This window comes from Schistocerca nitens, chromosome 11 (assembly GCF_023898315.1).
Source record: "Schistocerca nitens isolate TAMUIC-IGC-003100 chromosome 11, iqSchNite1.1, whole genome shotgun sequence".
In the NCBI taxonomy this organism is placed as follows: domain Eukaryota; kingdom Metazoa; phylum Arthropoda; class Insecta; order Orthoptera; family Acrididae; genus Schistocerca; species Schistocerca nitens.
Genome location: NC_064624.1, coordinates 11190372 through 11211907, shown reverse-complemented (window position 1 = coordinate 11211907; position 21536 = coordinate 11190372). Strand labels below are relative to the sequence as shown.

Below are 21536 nucleotides of genomic sequence, written 5' to 3'. Positions count from 1 at the left end.
CTGTGCAAACATATGAACGGCACCACACACACCCTCGTGTTATGAAAAACGACCCACCTGCTCGAGGGTTAAGCTAGTGAATAATACTGTGAGGGTCTTCTAAATATGAACCAGGTTTTTGTGTTCATATACACAAACACGCTCGGGTAAGTCATTACAGTATCGTTATGAGTGAACTGAAAGTACCATTACGTGTTGCGCAAGGTATAATAATTGTTTTCTCGTCCACCGTGGTCTGAAATCAATTTACGGTCCGAAGCGAGTCCACGCAACATTGGTGATCCTACTCGAATGTTGAATTAGACCCAGACATTTTGAAACAGTTTTGATATAGTGGAAAATCAAAGCCGTAAATGGTGTCCAGCAACCGGTGTCAATGAAGCTCGTGGAAGGCAATTGCCACAGCACTGTTGCCGAGATAGCTTCAGAGGTGGGCACAAGTGCGAAAGTGGCCGTACCATTTTATCGGGCATATTCAGATACGAAAAAATATCTGAGGTGGGTTCGACATCTCACCGAGGCACACAGAAATGTGCAGAAAGACGCCTGTTGACGACTTCTGGATCACTTTGAAGTAAGAAAAGAGGCTTTTGTGGACCTTATCGTGACCTGTGACAAAATATGTGCCCTATCACTTTACCCCAGAGAATGAAATGACGAGTGTGGAGTGAACAAAGTTTGGAGGGAGGAGAGGCACCAATTGATGCCAAAACACAACTACGAGCAGGGAGAGTTTTGGCAGCTGTGTTCCGTACTCTGTAGTTGTACTGTCGATCGACTTCAGTCACGGGCAAAGGACAGTGAATGCAGCCCACTACTGCGAGCTCCCGGGCGCTACCGAGACTCCTTTTTGTGGAGTCCTCCTCCTGGCCAATGTGCAGCTGCATATTGGCAGCTCTCACATGTGGGAAACTCTGAGCTACACTGTCACCCCTCGATCACCCACCTTACTGTCCAGATATGTTTTCCTGCAATCACCAGATGCTGGGTCCACTGGATAAGGCATTAGAAGAACATTTTGAACATAACATTACAGGCTAACAGTATGTGTGCAACTGACTTCTGGGGCAGCCAACTTCTGGAAAGTTTGTATCCAATGGAGGGGGGAACAAAATAATAATAATAATAATAAAATAATAATAATAATAATAATAATATGGAAGAAACTATGTAGAAACGTAAGGCAATCCATCTGCATCACCATTAAAACTGTGTTACAACAGCCTACTCAGGTTTTTATCAGAATGATCTCTGCAGTAGGGTCTCGAGTCCCAGCCACAAGCTGCCAGTAAATGTGTCACAGAGCGGCAGGGCTAGAGGTTTTTGTCGCTTACCGACTTGGGCCCAGACCTCGGCCGCCTGGCGCTGGATGGTGGTCAGGTCAGCCAGCAGCTGCTCGTGGTTGGCGCGCTGCTCCGCCGTCTGAGAGTCCAGCTGCTCATTGGCCGCATCTGCCGACAGGACGAGTCGTTCACAAAATACATGCAGAAGCATTCCACCACAATACAGCTACCTCCGTACTGTCTATGCCAGATTACGCCGTGTAGCAAAGGGCACTATCAATACTACTGATCCCCCCCCCCCCTCCCCCAATAGTGAGCAAGACAAATGACTGCTGGTATGTGGGAGGAAGTAATATGTTGTCCAATCCTTCCTGGAACGTAATCTCCCAGAATTCTGACAGTGAATCTCACCACAATGCACATCACCTTTCTCCTAACAATGTGCCGTGTGTAGCACTATACCGATTACTCACCCCACTCCTACCTCACCACTGGCGATTGCGGTTTGTCCCTCTGACAGTGAGTGTTTGTTTGCACACGACCGGTGTGCTTAGTGGACAGTGACAGCCAGCAATGCCACCGACAAGGAAGTCGACATTCGGCAGCCGGACCGCAAGTGGAGGCTGGCTCTGTTGCTACTCAGCTGTAGCTGTCCACAAGTGCAGAGTTACTGTGGACCTGTTAGAGATAGCGAGTGGAATTTCGAGAAAGGTGGACGTCAATCTGAGGTCGGGCCGCGAGTTGAGAGTGGCTCGTTTACGTGCTCCGAGTTATTGCGAGTCTCTCGGAATGAGTATTTTTGGAGGTACAGTGACCCGGGCTGATGAATTTTCTCATGTGTGTACATTCCATCTACATCCAATATAAGGAATTACATTGTTGCCATGATGTGCACATATTTGATTATGACAAGTAATCTTCAACGTGAACAGGTACAACATGAACAGGTATCACACAGATACAGTACCACAATTGGTTAAGAATTATCCAGTGTGTCGATGTAGTGTGTAACAATTAATTGCATCTACTGGGCACAAGGTTGTGTGTGTTGTTTAATCTTATGCTCATTGTACAAGTGTATGTTATATGCAGACAGCTGGCTAGCTATACATTGTATGTCACAAGTATGTTGATAAACTGTGTTAGTACTTGGTTAAGTTTCTCTCTCTCTCTCTCTCTCTCTCTCTCTCTCTCTCTCTCTCTCTCTCTCACACACACACACACACACACACACACAGTGGTCAGAAACAGGTCTGAAAAGCTTGCTAGGCCGTTGCAAGGTTGAAATAATTGTTAAGAAAAAATTCTGGTACTTTGTGCTTTTTCTGATTTAATTACTACTGAAGTCAACCAATCACACAATTGTGCACACAAATTAAAGTGGCCCACCAGATTCATTTAGCCCAATCCTTCCCATAGCCTAGGTGGTTGCACACGGCACCACTCAGCCTATGGCTCAGGTTTGATGCTTACTATTGTCCCATGTCCCATTTTTGTATTGTTCTGCTTTGGAAACTGAACAAAGACTACATTTCGCCACATTGCCTCTGGCGGACTACTTGTATTTGCGTGAGATATCCTGACTGCTGAACTCCAATGCTTAAAACTCTAAAACGGCACAAGAAATTGATACGATTTGGGTGCCAGAGTGGCCGATAAATTTGACCAGGTCTCGATTTGTCGTGTCGAGTTGCCCCTCGCTCGTGACTGACCCAAGCAGCCACAACAGTGAGTGCGTACACAACCACATGGACAGCCGTGTAAACAGACCTGTGAACTTAGTGAAGTCTTGCCCTAGATGTTTTGCTCACCATGAAAGACAAGATTGACCATCATGCAACATGTTCCACGTGTGGAAAAACAGGCAGTGTACAAGCAGTTGGTTTGCGATGTGCACAAAAACGCCATTTTTGTCCGCTCCCAGAAAAAAAGGTGCATACACGTGCAGTAAACGTTGTGTTTTCCAAGCCTACAACAGGTTCTGACAAATTTATGATTAAGGTTGTGCCTCATTCTCACCCTACTGCTGTGCAACGACACTTTAACAAACTATTTCTTTCATTACAGATTGCCAGCCGTCGTGTGAACTTTCAGTGAGGCACAGGTGCATCAACCACTTTGCTTAATTGTGCCGTGTTCAAACAGTTATGCTCACCACACTGCTCTAAATCGAGCGAGCACCACTCTGCCAGTGCTTGGACATTGTAGTTCACCTGACACTAACAAATCTCACACTAGGACAGTGAATTTTACTGTGAGACAGTGAGCACATTTTTGGTTGAGAGGCCTTTGATTTGTATGGCCTTAGTATCCAAGACAATGTACTTTCTATATCAGCTTTTGATCCGAAAGCCAATGTAGCTAGAAGAATTTCCTGCTATTTTCAGAAGGAATTGGAAAAGCTAATAACTTTGTAGCGCATGTTACATTGAAAGACAATGCACAGCCTAAGCTTTTTCAGGCCTGCCCCGTTCCAATTGCTTTATGAGACAAAGCAGCCAGTGAACTGAAAGATTGCAAGATAATGGTGTAATTGCTCCCATTCAAACTAGTCAATGCACAATTCCACTAGTTTTGTTGCCTAACCCTCCTGGTCACATTCGCATTTGTGTTGACTTCAAGTCTACAGTCAAATCACATTAGTTGACACATATCCGTTACCTCGGCCGGAGGTGGACAGGCTCGGTACAGGACGTTATTTTTCTAAGATAGATTTGTGTGATGCCTACTTACAAATTCCATTGTACGAAGAATCACAGAAAGTGTTTGTTGTAAATACACACTTAGGACTGTTCAAGTATTTGCATTTGCCCTTCGGGAGTGCTTCCGCACCTGCCATTTTTCAATGTTACTTGGAACAGCTGATTGCAAAAGTGCCATTTTGCTGAGACTACCTTGACAATATTGTCGTCTCAGGTGGTACATCAGAGGAACACCTTGCCAATTCGCATACTCTTTCTCAAGTGTTGTCAGAAGCAGGACTCAAGTATTGTATCGAAAAGTGTGACTTTTTTCAAACTGAACTACAGTACTTAGTTCATGTGATAAACAGTCAGGTTGTGCACCCCCTCCAATCTGATTTGCTTGCAACCCGTGAGCTGCCTGTTCCTCACAATGTGTCTGAACTGCACTCAGTACCAGGCAAGGTGACGTACTACATTCGGTTTATTCCAAATGCCACTCAGATCACGGCTCCATTGCATCGCTTGCATCGCAAAAATGTGCTTTTTGTGTGATATGAACACTGTCGAGACACATTTCAGAAACTCAAAAATGCTTTGCTTAGTGACAGATGTTAAGTGCATTTTGACCCTGCCAAGCCAGTAGTTCTGCAAGTCGACACTTCTTCCTACGAAACTGGCGTTGTGCATTTGCACAGAACTGGTGCACAAGACAGAACTATTGCTTTTGTTTCAAAGTAGTTAACTCAAACTTAGTGCAATTATTCCCAGATTGTGTATGGAGTGACAAAATTCAATCACTATTTGTATAGTCGCAAGTTCTATTTAGTGAGAGATCACAAGCCCAGGCAGTCCTTGCTTCATCTGGTAAAGTCGGTTCCCACGCACCTGCTCACAAATTGCAATGCCGGGCTTTGCTGCTTTTGCAGTATAAGTATGAAATGCAAAGCATGGCAATGCAGATGCCCTATCTCGCCTTCTGATTGGCTCAGACTCTGATTTTGATGCATCTGTCGCATCTGTTACCAAATCGATGCACAGGACTTTGAATTTCTGGAATCCTTTCCCTTGCACTACAGAAAAACTGCTGCACAGGCCACAGAAGCAGATCCAGACCTCAAAATTTTGTTGCATAATATTCGCACGTCTTGGCCTCGTTCATTGAACAGTATGCAGAACTCAGCTGTGCACCAATATTTTGCACATTAGCTTAGCCTTTCAGTTCAACGAGGTGTGATTCTAGTTAAAAATGACAGTGGACAATCCCATTTGCTTGTTCCCAAATTGTTGCAAAACAATGTGTTGTGATTGCTCCATCAAGGACATTGGGGAATTGTTTGCAGTAAACAGTTAGTGCACCGCCACTGTTCTTGGCGTGACACGGACACCCACATTGAACAGATGATGTCGCAGTATCACGCACGCAATGAGAACCATTTCGCTCTGCCACAGACATTCGCAGCTTGGCCTAAGAACCCAATTGCCATGTCAACGAGCGTACATAGTCTTCGCAGGACCATTTTGGAACACTCGTTGGCTCATAGTGATAGACTCTTTTCCGGTGCCTACGAACTCTACCACATCACGTACGAGAGTAAGTCAATTACTATCCACAAAGTAGTTATAAAAATTTATTGTAATCAAATAGGAAACTTACAAGAACATCATTTTTCGACAGTCTCCTCGTATTTGAACGCACTTGGTCCACCATTGTACAAGCTTCGTGATGCCCTTATAAGCCAGAATGCAGCGCTTCTTTCACTGCTTCATCTGAGGCAAATCGACAGCCCCTTAATGCCTGTTTCAGTGGACCAAACAAGTGATAGTCAGAAGGGGCAAGATCGAGACTATATAGAGGATGATCCAGTACTTCAAATTTGAGTTTTTGGAGTGTTTCAGCAGTGTGGGCAGCAGTATACGGACAGGCATTGTTTTACAACAACACAACACCTTTTGATAGCAATCCTCAGCGTTTGATTCGAATTGCGGGCTTTAGCCTGGGAGTAAGCATCTCACTGTAACATACACTGTTTATCGTTGTGCCCCTTTCCCCATAATGTTCCAATACTGGACCTTGTGCATCCCAAAAAACCGTAAGATCAGTTTTCCAGTGGACGGTTGGGTCTTGAACTTTTTCTTGCACAGCAAATTTGGATGTTTCCATTCCATACTCTGCCGTTTACTCTCCGGCTCGTAACGATGGTTTCATGTGTCACCAGTAATTATCCTGTCTAAGAAGTTGACCCCCTCGTTACCATGTTTTTTGCAGGATGTCCAAGCCCATTTGTTTATGCAACTCTGTGAGTTGTTTTGGGACCAATCTTGCTCAAACTTTATGAAACCTAAGTCTGTTGTGGATGATTTTGTACGAAGAACAGTGACTAATGTGCCACTTTGTCAATAGTTAATCGTCTGTCTAAGAGAATCATTTCACGTGAATGCTCAACGGTTTCTTCATTTGTGGCGGTAAACAGTCCTCTGGCTCCTTCATCGTGCGTAACACTTGTGCAACCATTTCGGAATTTTTCAATCCATTTGAAGACACCCCGTTCTGGCAAAACACCGTTCCTGTACTGTACCGAAAGTCTTCGATGAATTTCAACCTCCGATACACCTTCCGACAACAAAAAACTGATCACTGAATGTTGCTCTTCTTTGGTGCAAATAGACAAGTGGAGCAGCCACGATTAACAGCACAGCAGTCATAATTAAACTAACCTAGCAGCTTGAAAATTGCAAAGATATAACAACAAATAAACAAAGCATGTGTCATGAACATAATATGACAGTCCTAAAAAAAAAACTAAATTGCGGATAATAATTGACTTACCCTCTTAGTACCATTGAAGCGTTGTCCTCAATATTTTGCACAGCAGGTCTGCCGGTAGTACTTTTGTTGGACAATGGACTACAGTTCACTTCACGTGGCTTAACAGTTTTGTGACTGCAACGGCATTCACCATCTAACAAAGTGAGCCGTTTCAAATGGCTCTGAGCACTATGGGACTTACGAGCCGTTTCACCCGCTGTCTAACAGAGAAGCAGAATGCTTCGTACGCACTTTCATGCAACAGATGGCCAAAGAGTCACACCACCCACACACGGGATCAGGCACCGCAACTCTTTCTCGCCTCCTATAGCTCCCACCCGCGAGACGGACCATCGCCGGCGGAACTTCTGCACGGCCGCGACCATCGCTTGCTGCTACACTTGCTGCACCCACCGCAGCATACGGTGCCACCACTGGTAAGCAAGTATCGCTTTGCCCCACGCGATCTTTTTCTTTTCAGTGTTTATTTCAACCGTGGGCACTGAGAAAGAGGCGCAATCCAGGAACACATTGGCTTATATATGTACTTAACTGCAGGTCCCGAGGATTTGCAGCGCCACCACCAGAACTGAATTCGCGAATGTCATTTGCCCCGTGATTCTGCTGCTTTTCTTCCCCCAGATTCACGGCTTCCCGAGACCGCGTGGGTGGCCTTTGCAGCTACCCGCTGGTGTCACCAGGGCACCCCAGGAGGAGAAGAACGGGGCACCCTCTCCCCCGCCGATCCCACGGACCTGGACCTGCCATCGCCTTCACCCTCAGGACTGGACACGTGTCCCGGCAGCAGTTTTCCGGAGGGTGTTTCTCGCAAACCAGATGGTGGGATACAGCTGGGAGTAGCGGCTTCTATCCCATCACAATGTCCAGTGTCCTCCCTCCCTTCCTATCGTCATTCGCATCCACACTATACGACAACGGTGCGGCATTTCGGGAGGGGGGGTGATGTGCTGGCGTACGCTGGTGCCAGCACATCGTGCGGCATAGAGGTTAAGATAGTGCCGATAGAGGCCAACGACAAGACTCTCTGGAAACAAGCCGCCAACGGTCTCTCAGCCGCCAGTATTTAGGATTGCTGCTGCAGACCAGAGGGCCAGTTTAGCCAGTTAGTTAGTTCGTTCGTTCCAGTAGCTCAGTTAGTTCGAGTCTGTACGACATAGAGTTCCAGTGTGTCACTGTGACAGAGCCACAGACTTAGCGACTAGCACAGAGGCAGGCAGCACAGAGCAACCTCGTAACGCACATATCAGACTAATACCTCGATACCATTGTGGCAACGCGAACTATACAAAAGAGAGCTGTACTTTAGCAGATAGAACTTTAACTTAAGTAGCTCTTTGTTTATGAGTAAAGGACGCAGTTCATTATCTACTGTGTCAATCCATTAACTACGGATTTTTTTGATGAAAGAAAGTAATTTTTAATGGCCATCAATACCTAGTAAAATGAGAAATGCTGCGCGTTTTGAAACTACATAAGTGAAGACATTATACATTTATTTTTGTACTGAGGATGTACTTTTCCATAGCACAACATGTTAGCTGTGTTTTGGCTAAAGAAGAATAAAAATTCTGGAAAAGAAGCATATTTTAACATGGGAAGAAGAGAAGTGTGTAGGTTTTACGTAAAATTTGCCACTCGTGACACTTTTTTGAGTTACAAACGGTTAACAAGCCAGCGAAAACAAATTGCTGCTTTTTTTGCATTTTCAGTAGAATTCTTTTTAGATACTAAACAAAGCAGAGGTGAGAGTAGATATTCTGAATGGTCACCGTGCAAGTGCGGGCACGGAGGGTTCCCGCTTAATACTTACAAAAAACGTTAACATAGGCTTCAGTTTGGGATGGCACTTCCCCTCGGACGCTCAGCATTTCTGCCACAGTGCCTGCCTGCGGCCCCCACCACTACGGCTCCCCCAAGCGTGCCCTGCCAACTGCGCATCTACCGGGCACGGTATTCTGTCTACCTAGTCGCGTGAACTGCCACTACCCATGTGTCTACGGTTCACTTTGTTCTGTTCGGATTTATTACACACATGTGCTTGGGAAGTAAATATCATGATTCGAACTCTGAAGAGATCATTCACAATATCTCTACAGTGTACAACTGGCTCAAATCAAAATGCTTAATTACGCATTCTCATTAGTAATGGAATTAGAAACACTCGCCCCGTAGCATGTAGCACCATTCATTCCCCTACTGACTGTGGCAATGGATCACAGCAGGGACACCACGAGACACCGAAAGCATTGTACAAACTGTCTTAATATGTGACTGACTTTAAATGATGATGCTAGGAATGTAGCACAATTGCCTACGTATCACTCACACAGGGATCGTGAGGTTAGATTAGAATAATTACTGCATGCGCGCACACACACATTCAAACAATCATTGTTCCCACGCTCCTTATGTGAATGGAACAGGAAGAAACCCTAAAAATTGTTACAGTGGAATGTATCCTCTACCATGCACCTTAAAATGGTTTGCAGAGTATAGATGTAGATGTTGATATAGACCTGCCACTAACAGGTGGTCACAGCTGTGTTCAAGGGGGCGTGTTCCTGTTGTTTGAAGTGAGGTGACTGCATGCAGAGGGGAAGGGCCACGAGAACCGTGAAGCTTGTGTATAGACCAACTGAGCTACCACAGCACTCCACTCTCTACGGTGACAGAAATTCGCTTAACACTCTTTAGCTCTTACAAAAAACACAAATTCATGTATCATATAGATCTGTACAGCTGGCATTACTGTACTGTAGTTGCAAGCATTCTGCCTCCCTAACTGTCAAATACCAATTGCTGTACCTTAAAGTACTCTGACACCAATCTTAAAGTACTCCGACACCGATTAGGAATAATCGGGCAGTGAATTGTTTTGTATTTTTACAGATACGGCCAAGCACTGTTCGAGCACAGAAGTATAGTGAAACTGCAACTAAATTCACAATCTCATACTTTTACAGAATGCACGAGAAAACCAAAATATGACACCTGTACTTTGTAGAATTGTGAGTATAGCCACAATGCTGTAATTTGCGAGAACAGTGAAAAAGAAACACAGATATCCAAATACAACAGCAAAGTGAGTACAATTTATAATAAAGTCAGGAAAATGAACAGTTTAATACATTGCAGTGAACAACTCGGCAACAGCTAGCACCGTGCCTAAATGACGAGAGGCGCCGTCCGTCTCTAAGCACGCAGCTTCGTAATACGCCTTTTTCGGCAGGAACTGCATAGACAGCTATTGCCAAGAATTCAGTCTCGTATAGATACTCTGTCAGTCAGCAAGTTCATTCCACCGCTGGCCACTAGTGATACGAAACATTGTCTCACAGAAGGTAGAAGTCACCTATAGGGCAATGGATTCGTGTACCGTTACTGTGAGATACGAGGGCAGACATATCAGGTTCCACACGTCACCCCACGTAAATGTTCCCCACAACGGAAAACCAGACCACTTAGCTATTGGCAAGCGGGACGTGCAACCTCGTGTGCTCCCAACAGGTTCCCAAACTTGTCAGTCCAGGGAATCTATCTTCGTGCTTCAAGTGCGTGCCGGTGTTGACGCTGACCACTGTGCCCTGTGGACAGTCGTCGTGTGTGGAGCAGTCTACTGCAAAGCTGGGGGCCACTTCCGGACGGCACACCACCTCACCAGCTGTCGCCGTCCTCTGGCACTGAACTCGAAACTGGTTTCCTGTGCTGTGGCACACCTAACCACTGTCACAGCCCGAGACATTCGCCAGAGACCCCCGTCACTGACACACCGTCGCGTACGGTAGTCGACCGGCGGCACTTTTCCCCGAGTCCGGGTACGAGCCCCGAAGGGCTGGCTTCTACCTCGGACCTACACACTTGCTCGATTTTTGGCCTCTTTATGCATTTCCCAAAATTGTTTATTATTCTTGGCAGTGTGAATGCTCTGCATGCCTCTGCCCTATTATTTTTCATGTGACACACCAGTGTCAAGTACAAAATATTTTCAGCATTTGAACAAAACCACCTGTAGCTGAGTGCAGAACGATTAAGTCTCGTATCGTGAAGTTCCTTGATCGATTCTTGGTGGTGGTGTTATTGTGGTCTTCAGTCATGAGACTGGTTTGATGCAGCTCTCCATGCTACTCTATCCTGTGCAAACTTCTTCATCTCCCAGTACCTACTGCGACCTACATCCTTCTGAATCTGCTTAGTGTATTCATCTCTTGGTCTCCCTCTACGATTTTTACCCTCCACTCTACCCTCCAATACTAAATTGGTGATCCCTTGATGCCTCAGAACATGTCCTACCAACCGATCTCCTCTTCTAGTCAAGTTGTGCCACAAACTCCTCTTCTCCCCAATTCTATTCAATACCTCCTCATTAGTTACGTGATCTACCCATCTAATCTTCAGCATTCTCCTGTAGCACCACATTTCGAAAGCTTCTATTCTCTTCTTGTCCAAACTATTTATCATCCACATTTCACTTCCATGCAAGGCTACACTCCATACAAATACTTTCAGAAATGACTTCCTGACACTTAAATGTATACTCGATGATAACAAATTTCTCTTCTTCAGAAATGCTTTGCTTGCCATTTCCAGTCTACATTTTATATCCTCTCTACTTCAACCATCATCAGTTATTTTGCTCCCCAAATAGCAAAACTCCTTTACTACTTTAAGTGTGTCATTTCCTAATCTAATTCCCTCAGCATCACCCGACTTAATTCGAATAATTCCATTATCCTTGTTTTGCTTTTGTTGATGTTCATCTTATATCCTCCTTTCAAGATACTGTCCATTCCGTTCAGCTGCTCTTCCAAGTCCTTTGCTGTCTCTGACAGAATTACAATGTCATCGGCGAACCTCAAAGTTTTTATTTCCTCTCCGTGGATTTTAATACCTACTCCGAACTTTTCTTTTGTTTTCTTTATTGCTTGCTCAATATACAGATTGAATAACATTGGGGATAGGCTACAACCCTGTTTCACTCACTTCCCAACCACTGCTTCCCTTTCATGCTCCTTGGCTCTTATAACTGCCATCTGGTTTCTGTACAAATTGTAAATAGCCTTTCGCTCCCTGTATTTTACCCTTGCCACCGTCAGAATTTGAAAGAGAGTATTCCAGTCAACATTGTCAAAAGCTTTCTCTAGGTCTACAAATGCTAGAAACATAGGTTTGCCTTTCCTTAATCTTTCTTCTAAGATAAGTCGTAGGGTCAGTATTGCCTCACGTGTGACAACATTTCTACGAAATCCAAACTGATCTTCTCCGAGGTCGGCTTCTACCAGTTTTTCCATTCGTCTGTAAAGAATTCACATTAGTATTTTGCAGCTGTGACTTATTAAACTGATAGTTTGGTAATTTTCACATCTGTCAACACCTGCTTTCTTTGGGATTTGAATTATTATTGGTATTAGCAGCATTTTTTTAGTTTTATTTGAATTCTATAATTATTACCAAGTAAATATGTTAATTAACATAACTGAACAACTAATTTTCAACAAAAATGATATCTCTTGTTTTTAATTACTAGCTGTATGAAACTAAATTAAAATTTGAAGCATCCGTGCAAAACGTCTTGCTAAATAAAAAGGATTATATATTTCAACAATACCAGAATGATATTTTCACTCTGCAGTGGAGTGTGCCTGGTATGAAACTTCATGGCAGATTAAAACTGTGTGCCGGACCGAGACTCGAACTCGGGACCTTTGTCTTTCGCAGGCAAAGGTCCAGAGTTTGAGTCTCGGTATGGCACACAGTTTTAATCTGCCAGGAAGCTTCAACAATACTGTTCTATCTCTAGAAATAAAGAAAGGATTTTCTTTCCTTTTTGATGTTTCACGTTTTTAAGTATGACACAAATGTAAGAGGGCTAGTCTTAAAGGACTCTTCATTAGATACCTTTTACTTCTAGTTAAGAACACCACTGTACCAAAACAAGCATCTCAGGGAGCTTCTCAAAAATTATTCTACTGCTGTTTGATGATCTATGCAAACCTCTCATCCTTATTTTGGTGAAATGTAAAGGGTAATGAATATGTCTGTTTATATAACTTTGAGATTCAGTAGTATTCATTTGTAATTTAAGTGCTTTGTCTCAGACACAAACAAAAAAGTTACGTCCGAGTGTAATTCTATGACAACCGCAACATAGGGCAGTGACGACACCTACTGGGAGCCTGCCAGTTTCCCCTTTCTACCCACCCTTCTCATATTCCCCACTTGTGCAGACAGTGCCCTAAGGGGACTGCACATTGCTTGATTCCAGGACTCTGTGGACTTCTGTTATTCCACGTAACGTGTCACAATTACGTCCCAACCTAAGAACAATAGGAAACAATATCGAAATATTTTATGGTATGATCATTTGTAAATTGATCTTCTAAAAGAAGACAGCTCAGTCACTAAGACGATATCTTAATATGATTTAATGTAAAAAGGGCTGAAGTTTAGAGCTGAAATAATAACCAGAGTAATACGCACAGAGCACATCCTATATTTCGGTATATTTGAGATTCCTATGCCATAATTACTGGGCCAGAGCAAACATCCAATAAAAGAACAACTGTTCAGATTTGACTGAGTGTCTGGGAGGAGGATTACACAAACTTGAAAAAGAATAACATCTCACCATCCTCCATGCACTTATTTTGCGAATGAGGTACTGATGACTTCTTACTCGCTCCTTTAATACCCAGAAAACCAGCCAAGCAACCAGATCGAGGTACATCTTGATAAAATAAAGGCACACATTTGATTTCCTGTTTGTTTGCAGAAACAGGTTGGGTGGGCACAACCCACTGATAAAGTGCAGTAATTCATTTTCTCCAATTGAAGCGGAAGAGTAATGACTTGGGTACAAAGTTGCTAGTTGAATTTATTCTGTGTGATAGTGAAATGTAGAGGAACATCACAGATATCAAGGTAATGCCATCCGAGACATGGGCATCAACTGCAAACAATGAACCTGAGAGAGGGACTAAGGATGAGAAAGGGACAGGAAACCAGGATAGGTATGTTATGGAATGGAAGCTGGAAGAAGAAGAGAATAGAGTAAAGTGCCTGGGAACAGTGGAGGAAAATCTCCCAACGGATGAACCATAAATGACAGAAGAGGAGTGGGGTAGATTTAAGAGGATATCTGTAGGTAATCTGAGGGAGGACAAGTAACAAAAAGAGATGCAAGAAACAAAAGATACACCTACATCTACATGGTTACTCTGCAATTCACACTTAACTGCCTGGCAGAGGGTTCATCAAACCATTTTCATAGTACTTCTCTACCATTCCACTCTCGAATGGCACTTGGGAAAAAAGGAACACCTGAATCTTTCCATTCGAGCTCTGATTTCTCTTATTTTATTATGATGATCATTTCTCCCTACGTAGGTGGGCGTCAACAAAATATTTTTGCATTCGGAAGAGAATGTTGTGATTGAAATTTCTCGCCGCAAAGAAAACCGCGTTTGTTTCAGTGACTGCCACCCCAACTCGCGTATCATATCAGTGACACTCTCACCCCTACTGCGCAATAACATGAAATGAGCTGCCCTTCTTTGCAGTTTTTCGATGTCCTCCGTCAATCCTACCTGGTAAGGATCCCATGCCGTGCAGCAATATTCCAGCAGAGGACAGACAAGTGTAATGTAGGCTGTCTCTTTAGTGGGTTTGTCGCATCTTCTAAGTGTTCTGCCAAGAAAGCGCAGTCTTTGTTTCGCCTTCCCCACAATATTATCTATGAGGTCTTTCCAATTTAAGTTGCTCGTAATTGTAATTCCTAGGTATTTAGTCGAATTAACAGCCCTTAGATTTGTGCGATTTATCGTATACCCAAAATTTATCAGATTTCTTTTAGTACCCATGAGGATGACCTAGCACTTTTCTTTGTTTAGCGCAAATTGCCGCTTTTTGCACCATACAGAAATTCTCTCTAGATCATTTTGTAATTGGAACTGATCATCTGATGATTTTACTAGACGGTAAATTACAGCGTCAGCTGCAAACAATTTAAGGGGGCAGCTCAGATTATCTCCTAGATCATTTATGTAAATCAGGAACAGCAGAGGGCCTATGACACTACCTTGCAGAACGCCAGATATCACTTCTGTTCTACTCGATGATTTCCGTCTGTCACTACGAACAGTGACCTCTCTGAGAGGAAATCACGAATCCAGTCACACAACTGAGACGATACTCCACATGCACACAATGTGATTAATAGTCGCTTGTGAGGAATGGTACCAAGAGCCTTATGGAAATCTAGGAATATGAAATCGATCTGAGATCCCTTGTTGACAGTACTCATTACTTCCTGAGAATAAAGAGCTAGCTGTGTTGCACAAGAACGATATTTTCTGAATCCGTGTTGGTTAAGTATCAATAAGTCATTTTCTTCAAGGTGATTAATAATGTTCGAGTAAAGTATATGCTCCAAAATCCTACTGCAAATTGAGGTCAGTGATATTGGTCTGTAATTCAATGGGTTACTTCTATTTCCTTTCTTGAATATTAGTGTGAACTGTGCTACTTTCCAGTCTTTAGGAACAGACCTTTCTTCAAGTGAGCGGTTGTATATGATTGATAAGAAAGGCGTTATTGTGTCTGCATACTCTGAAAGGAACCTGACTGGTACACCATATGGACCAGAAGACTTGCCTTTCTTAAGTGATTTGAGTTGTTTCGCAACACCTAAGGTATCTACTTTTATGTCACTCATGCGAACAGCTGTTCTGGTTTTGAATTCTGGAATATTTACTTCGTCTTCTTTCGTGAAGGAATTACGGAAAACTGTATTTAGTAACTCTGCTTTAGTGGCACCATCATCGGTAACATTTCCATTGCTATGGCGCAGTGACGGTATTGAGTGTTTTTTACCACTGCTGTACTTTACATACGACCAGAATCTATTTGGATTTCTACCATATTTTGAGACAATATTTCATTGTGGAAACTATTAAAAGCATGTCGAATTGACGTCTGCACTAAATTTCGAGCCTCCGTGAAACGTAGCCAGTCTTCGGGATTTTGTGTCCTTCTGAATTTGGCATGCTTTTTTCGTTGCTTCTGCAACTGTGTTCTGACGTGTTTTGTGTACCATGGTGGATCAGCCCTGTCTCTTATTAACTTATGTGGTATGAATCAATCTATTGCTTTCAATACTGTATTTTTGAATTTGAGCCATATCTGGTCTACACTTACATAATTAGCTTGGAAGGAATGGAAACTCTCTCTTAGGAAGGCATCAAGCAAATTTTTATCTGCTGTTTTAAAGAGCTATATTTTACATTTATTTTTAGTGATTTTGGTTGACACGGTTTTGAGCCTCGTTACAATGACCTAGTGTTCACTAATCCCTGTACCCGTCATGACGCTCTCTATCAGATCAGGATTATTTGTGGCTAAGAGGTCAAGTATGTTTTCGCAACCATTTACAATTTGTGTGGGCTCATGAACTAATTGTTCAAAGTAATTCTCGGAGAAAGCATTTAGTACAATTTCAGAAGATGTTTTCTGCCTACCACCAGCTTTGAACATGTATTTTCACCAACAAATCGAGGGTAGATTGAAGTTTCCACCAATTATAATTGTATGAGTGGGGTACTTATTTGTAATGAAATTCAAGTGGAGAAGAAGAATATGTTGTTTAGGGTGCAATTCCACAATAGCACACTAGTACAAGAGAAGAGTACCAGACAAGAAAGAGCTGAAAATTATCCCTGAAATTCAATTTAACTGTAATAGTTATAGATATACTACCTAAAGCAACACAAGAAAATTTGTGCCAGACTGGGATCAACCCAAATTTCCTCACGTCACACATCTATTTCTTCTCACAAATTATTAATGCATTTAACCACATTCCCACATATTGGGAGTCCTGTGAAGGTTTTAGAATTAAGACGAGAAGTCGTAGACTATCATTGTCATTTTCATCACAGGCCCATCTTCGCCTTACGTATATAATTATTTTTGATGACATACTACAGTTTCAAATATTATATTTATTCCTACGAATATGAAAAGAAACAGATAGGTGCATGACATGGAAGTTTGGGTCGGTTCTGGGAGCATGCTCGGATAGCCAAATGGTAAGGTGACCACTCAAGATAAGCAGGAAATTCAGGTTCAAGTCCCAATCCGGCACATCTATACCTATTACAGTTAAGTTGAACTTCAAGAGTAAGTTTCAATATTTGAATCTGTAGTCTATTATCAGACATAAATATTGGATAGAAAGAAAGAAGCTGAGAGAGTGGCGGCAGATGAGAGAATAAGGCGATGGAAGAGGGAACTAGAATGATGGTGGAAGATAATGATGGTTCAAAAAAGGTCCTGTATGGTTAAAACTGTGCGGCAGTACAATATGACAGACTGTGTCTGAATGGTGAACACAAGTGGTCAACAGGCAGAAAATAAGCAGGAACTTGAGATCAAGTGGGGGGAGTATTCTGAAGAACTCCTCAATCCAAATGGAGACCTGAACGAGGAGGAAGATATGGAACTGCAAACAGAAGAGGACTTAAGATGGAGAGAAGTGGAAGATAAATTGAAAAAGAAGAAAGAGTGAAATGGACCAGGTTTGGGTGAGCTGAGTGTAGGAATGGGGTGAGAGCAGGAGAGATGGGGGTATGATGGATCTATCAAGTGATAAAAATTGTGTTGAAAAAAGGATGAGGACCCCAGAAAATTTGAAGAAGGGAATAACTGTCCTGATTTTCAAGAAAGATAATAGCAAATGAGTGCAAAAACTGTCAGGGAATCACACTTATGAGCCACTTTGGAAACTGGAAGTCAGGGAAAAATAGAAGGAAATATGATAGGACAAGAAGATGGTTTCAGAGTATGGAAGCCTACAGAAGATCTGATTGTCACTCTAATACAGCTACAGGAATAGCACTTTGAACACTGAATAGATATTCTGACAGTGATGGACTTCCTGGGTATTGAAAAGCATACAATAGTAGTGCACGGTGGTGCAAGGTTTGGGAGTTCCACGGGAACCGATGAGGATAAGAGAAATCTACAACGATGGAAGTATAAGCTGTGTGAAAGTGGAAAGAGAGAGCTTGGTCTGGCAGGAACAGAAGAATGGCTGAAGATGGGAAAATCCACTCTTACCATTGCTTTTCACTGTGGTGATGAACGAGATAAGCAACAGAGTGGCACAAGAACTAGTGGAGCAAAGGTTAAAGCAATGATATCTGCAGACGATTTCATATATGAGGAGCAAGGAGAAAGTGCAGGAGCAACAAACTGGACAATAGTATGGGATGAAATTTAGCATAAGTAAGTGTGAAATGACAATCAAGGCCGACTACGGAAGGTGGAGAGTTTCTAGTACCTTTGATCCATAATGTGGGAGAGGCGAGCAGTAGCATTCTGGAAGTGTGTCAGAAGCCTGATCTGGAGCAGGGACATCCCTCAAAACAGCAAAAGGGTTATATACTGGATGTACTGGGCTCCTATCCTGATATGTGCCACAATGAAATGTGTAATGAAAGGAAAAGGGAGAGGAAAAATACAAGGTAATGAGGTGAAATTCTTGAGAAATACTATTGGAGTGACAAAGATGGATTGGATAAGGAATGAGAGGATCACAGAATAAATGAAGAACGAACCATTACAGGACAGGGTAGAGGAATCGAGGCTTCGACGGTACGGAGACGTTAAAGTGAGTGAAGAGGGAACACAGGCAGATGCAAAAATTAAAAGGGAAGGGAAAACAAGAGGAAGAACAAGAGATGGCTGGCTGAAAGATGTGACAGACTGCGTGCAAAAGACAGAAGAAGACTGGATTGAGGTGGCGAGAGAGAGAGAGATGTGGGAAGGCAGAAGTTGATGGAGAGGCTTATGCTCCAAACAGACCCAGCCAGTTTCTTGAAAGTTTATAAGATGATGATGATATGGAGGACAACACTGCAAACACACACACACACACACACACACACACACACACACACACACACACACAAACAAACAAATAAAATTATTCAAGCTGATAGAAGTGTACAGCAACAATGCACCATAATATGCCACAGTAGGCAGGAAATGCAAGTCCTTCCAGTGTCTTCAAGTCTGAATGACAAAGAATCAAACGGCACACATCTCTCTGTGAAGCCCCAGGAATTGCAATAGAAGTGGAGGCCCTGGTGTTTGAAGACCTGCCTATATCAATGAAAGACAACAGTGAAAAACTGAAAATCAGTCAAGGATCAGTTTTCCGTCAACTTTAACATTTTCAACACACTGGGTTTCACTACTGTTCACACCCGCCAAAGAAGCCTACTGAACTGACGCAACAGTGGAAACGGCGCACCTGTGGCAGCTCAGTGCAGACTACTACAGCAGCCTAATCACCACAGATGAGTGTCGATGCAGAGACAGAGAAGTTGTGGAAATGTGGATTCACCACCGCCAAAAAAGGTCGACACCCAACTGCCATGACAAAAGGTGATACTGGTTATTTTTTGTGTGGTGCTAACTGATTACGTTAGTGAGAGATACAAACTGCTACATGGCATACAAGTGAAATCTCCTCACGAGGTTACAGCATTTTGTCTCACCTCCCATAATCACCCGACACGGCGCACGGTAACTTCCTCTCACCCCCCACCCCGGACGAGTTAACCGTTGTGCGGCAGGCATTTCTACGATGAGGACAGGTCAGTTTGTGAAGTGGAACACTTTCCAAACAGCCTAAGTGTAGACTTTTATGACAAAGGTCTCTGATGTCGTAGGGAAAAATGTGTCAGACTGAAATGTGTGTACTTAGAACACGAATAACAGAGGCGTCTAGTTCAGTCACTTTAGGATTACCGCCTTCACCTGCACGCACCGAGCCTGTGCCGGACGTCCTCAGTCATGCGGGCGAGCTCGCGGTGGCCGGCGGCGATGAGCTGCTTCTCGCGCAGCAGGTCGCGCAGGTTGCTGCCCACGAACTGGCGGAGGCCGCGCTGCTGCTGCAGCAGCGCCTCCTGCCGCTCCAGCGTGCCCTCCGTCAGCTGGCCCAGCCGCTCCTGCTCACTCTGCACGCACAGTCACTGGTTACACCACTTCGGTCCAACTTTTTGTGCTCCGGCACATTTAACTAGTGTGAGCCCTACCGACATCACAATCATTATCCTACTACTACTACTACTACTACTACTACTAAAAACAATTACAATTAAAATTTCTTATACTACAACCTATATAATGAATGTGAAGTCTGGCATGACACATTTCTTGTAAACTTATAAAAATCCCGCGTTTAGCCGGAACATGTTAATGCACCTTCTATCCGTGAGTCTGTCACACTGTATTCGTATTTACTGTCGACGATGCTCATAGATGAAAATGTGACCTCACAAAGATACAACATGTGATCAAAAGTATCCGGACACCTGGCTGAAAATGTCTTACAAGTTCGTGGCAGCCTCCACCCGTAATTCTGGAATTCAATATAGTGTCGGCCCACCCTTAGCCTTCATGACAGCTTCCACTCTCGCAGGCATACGTTCCATCAGGTGCTGGAACGTTTCGTGGGGAATGGCAGCCCTTTCTTCACAGCGTCCTGCACTGACGAGAGGTATCGATGTCGGTCGGTGAGGCCTGCCACGAAGTCGGCGTTCCAAAACATCCTAAACGTGTTCTACAGGATTCAGGTCAGGGCTCTGTGCAGGCCAGTCCATTACGGGGATGTTACTGTCGTGTAACCACTCCGCCACATGCCGTGCATTACGAACAGGTGCTCGATCGTGTTTAAGATGCAATCGCCATCCTCAAATTGCTCTTCGACAATAGGAAGCGAGAAGGTGCTTTAAACATTAATGTAGGCCTGTTCTATGATAGTGCCACACAAAACAAGGGGTGCAAGCCCCCTCCACGAGAAACACGACCACACCGTAACACCACCGCCTCCAAATTTTACTGTCGGCACTATACACGCTGGCAGATGACGTTCACTGGGCATTTGCCTTAGCCCCACCCTGCCATCGGATCGCCACATTGTGTACCGTAATTCGTCACTCCAACCAATGTTTTTCTATTGTTCAATTGTCTAATGTTTACGACGTGATGCGTGGCTTATGGGCAGCTGCTCGACCGTGAAATCCAAGTTTTCTCACCTCCCGCCTAACTGTCATAGTACTTGCAATGGATCCTGATGCAGTTTGGAATTCCTGTGTGATGGTTTGGATAGATGTCTGCCTATTACACATTACGACCCTCTTTAACTGTCAGCGGTCTCTGTCAGTCAACAGAAGAGGTCGGCCTGTACGCTTTTGTGCTGTACGTGTCCCTTCACGTTTCCACTTCACTATCACATCGGAAACAGTGGACCTAGGGATGTTCAGGAGTGTGGAAATCTCGCATACAGACGCATGACACAAGTGACACCCAATCACCTGAACACGTTCAAAGTCCATGAGTTCCACGGAGTGTCCCATTCTGCTCTCTCACGATGTCTAATGACTACTGAGGTCGCTGATATGGAGCACTTGGCAGTAGGTGGCAGCACAATGTACCTAATATGAAAAAACATATGTTTTTTGGTGTGTCCAGATACTTTTGATCACATAGAGTATGTTGAACCAAATCAAGAATAAGTTTCCAAGTAATGCTAATGTTCGTGGATTATTTACTGCTGTCCACCAGAGACCAGAAATTGCCTGAAGTTGTACAAAATGATTTCGAGGATTTGTCTCCTGAAGATATGAAATTTTCATTTATAATTTTTCAAAATTCCAATTTCTGAAGCTCTCTCATACC

The 21536-nt window shown here is 43.5% G+C and overlaps 1 protein-coding gene across 6 annotated transcripts in view; it reads right to left on the bottom strand.

The window, feature by feature from the left end:
• LOC126213465 (protein brambleberry-like) overlaps positions 1-21536 on the bottom strand; it is a 204607-nt gene that overhangs the window by 110694 nt on the left and 72377 nt on the right. For all 6 annotated transcript variants that reach the window (XM_049941241.1, XM_049941243.1, XM_049941244.1 and 3 more), the window contains exons 5-6: positions 19624-19813; positions 1335-1451 (exon numbers count right to left, since the gene is read on the bottom strand). In XM_049941241.1, coding sequence (XP_049797198.1) covers positions 1335-1451; positions 19624-19813 — 307 coding nt within the window. The remainder of the gene's footprint in view (positions 1-1334; positions 1452-19623; positions 19814-21536) is intronic.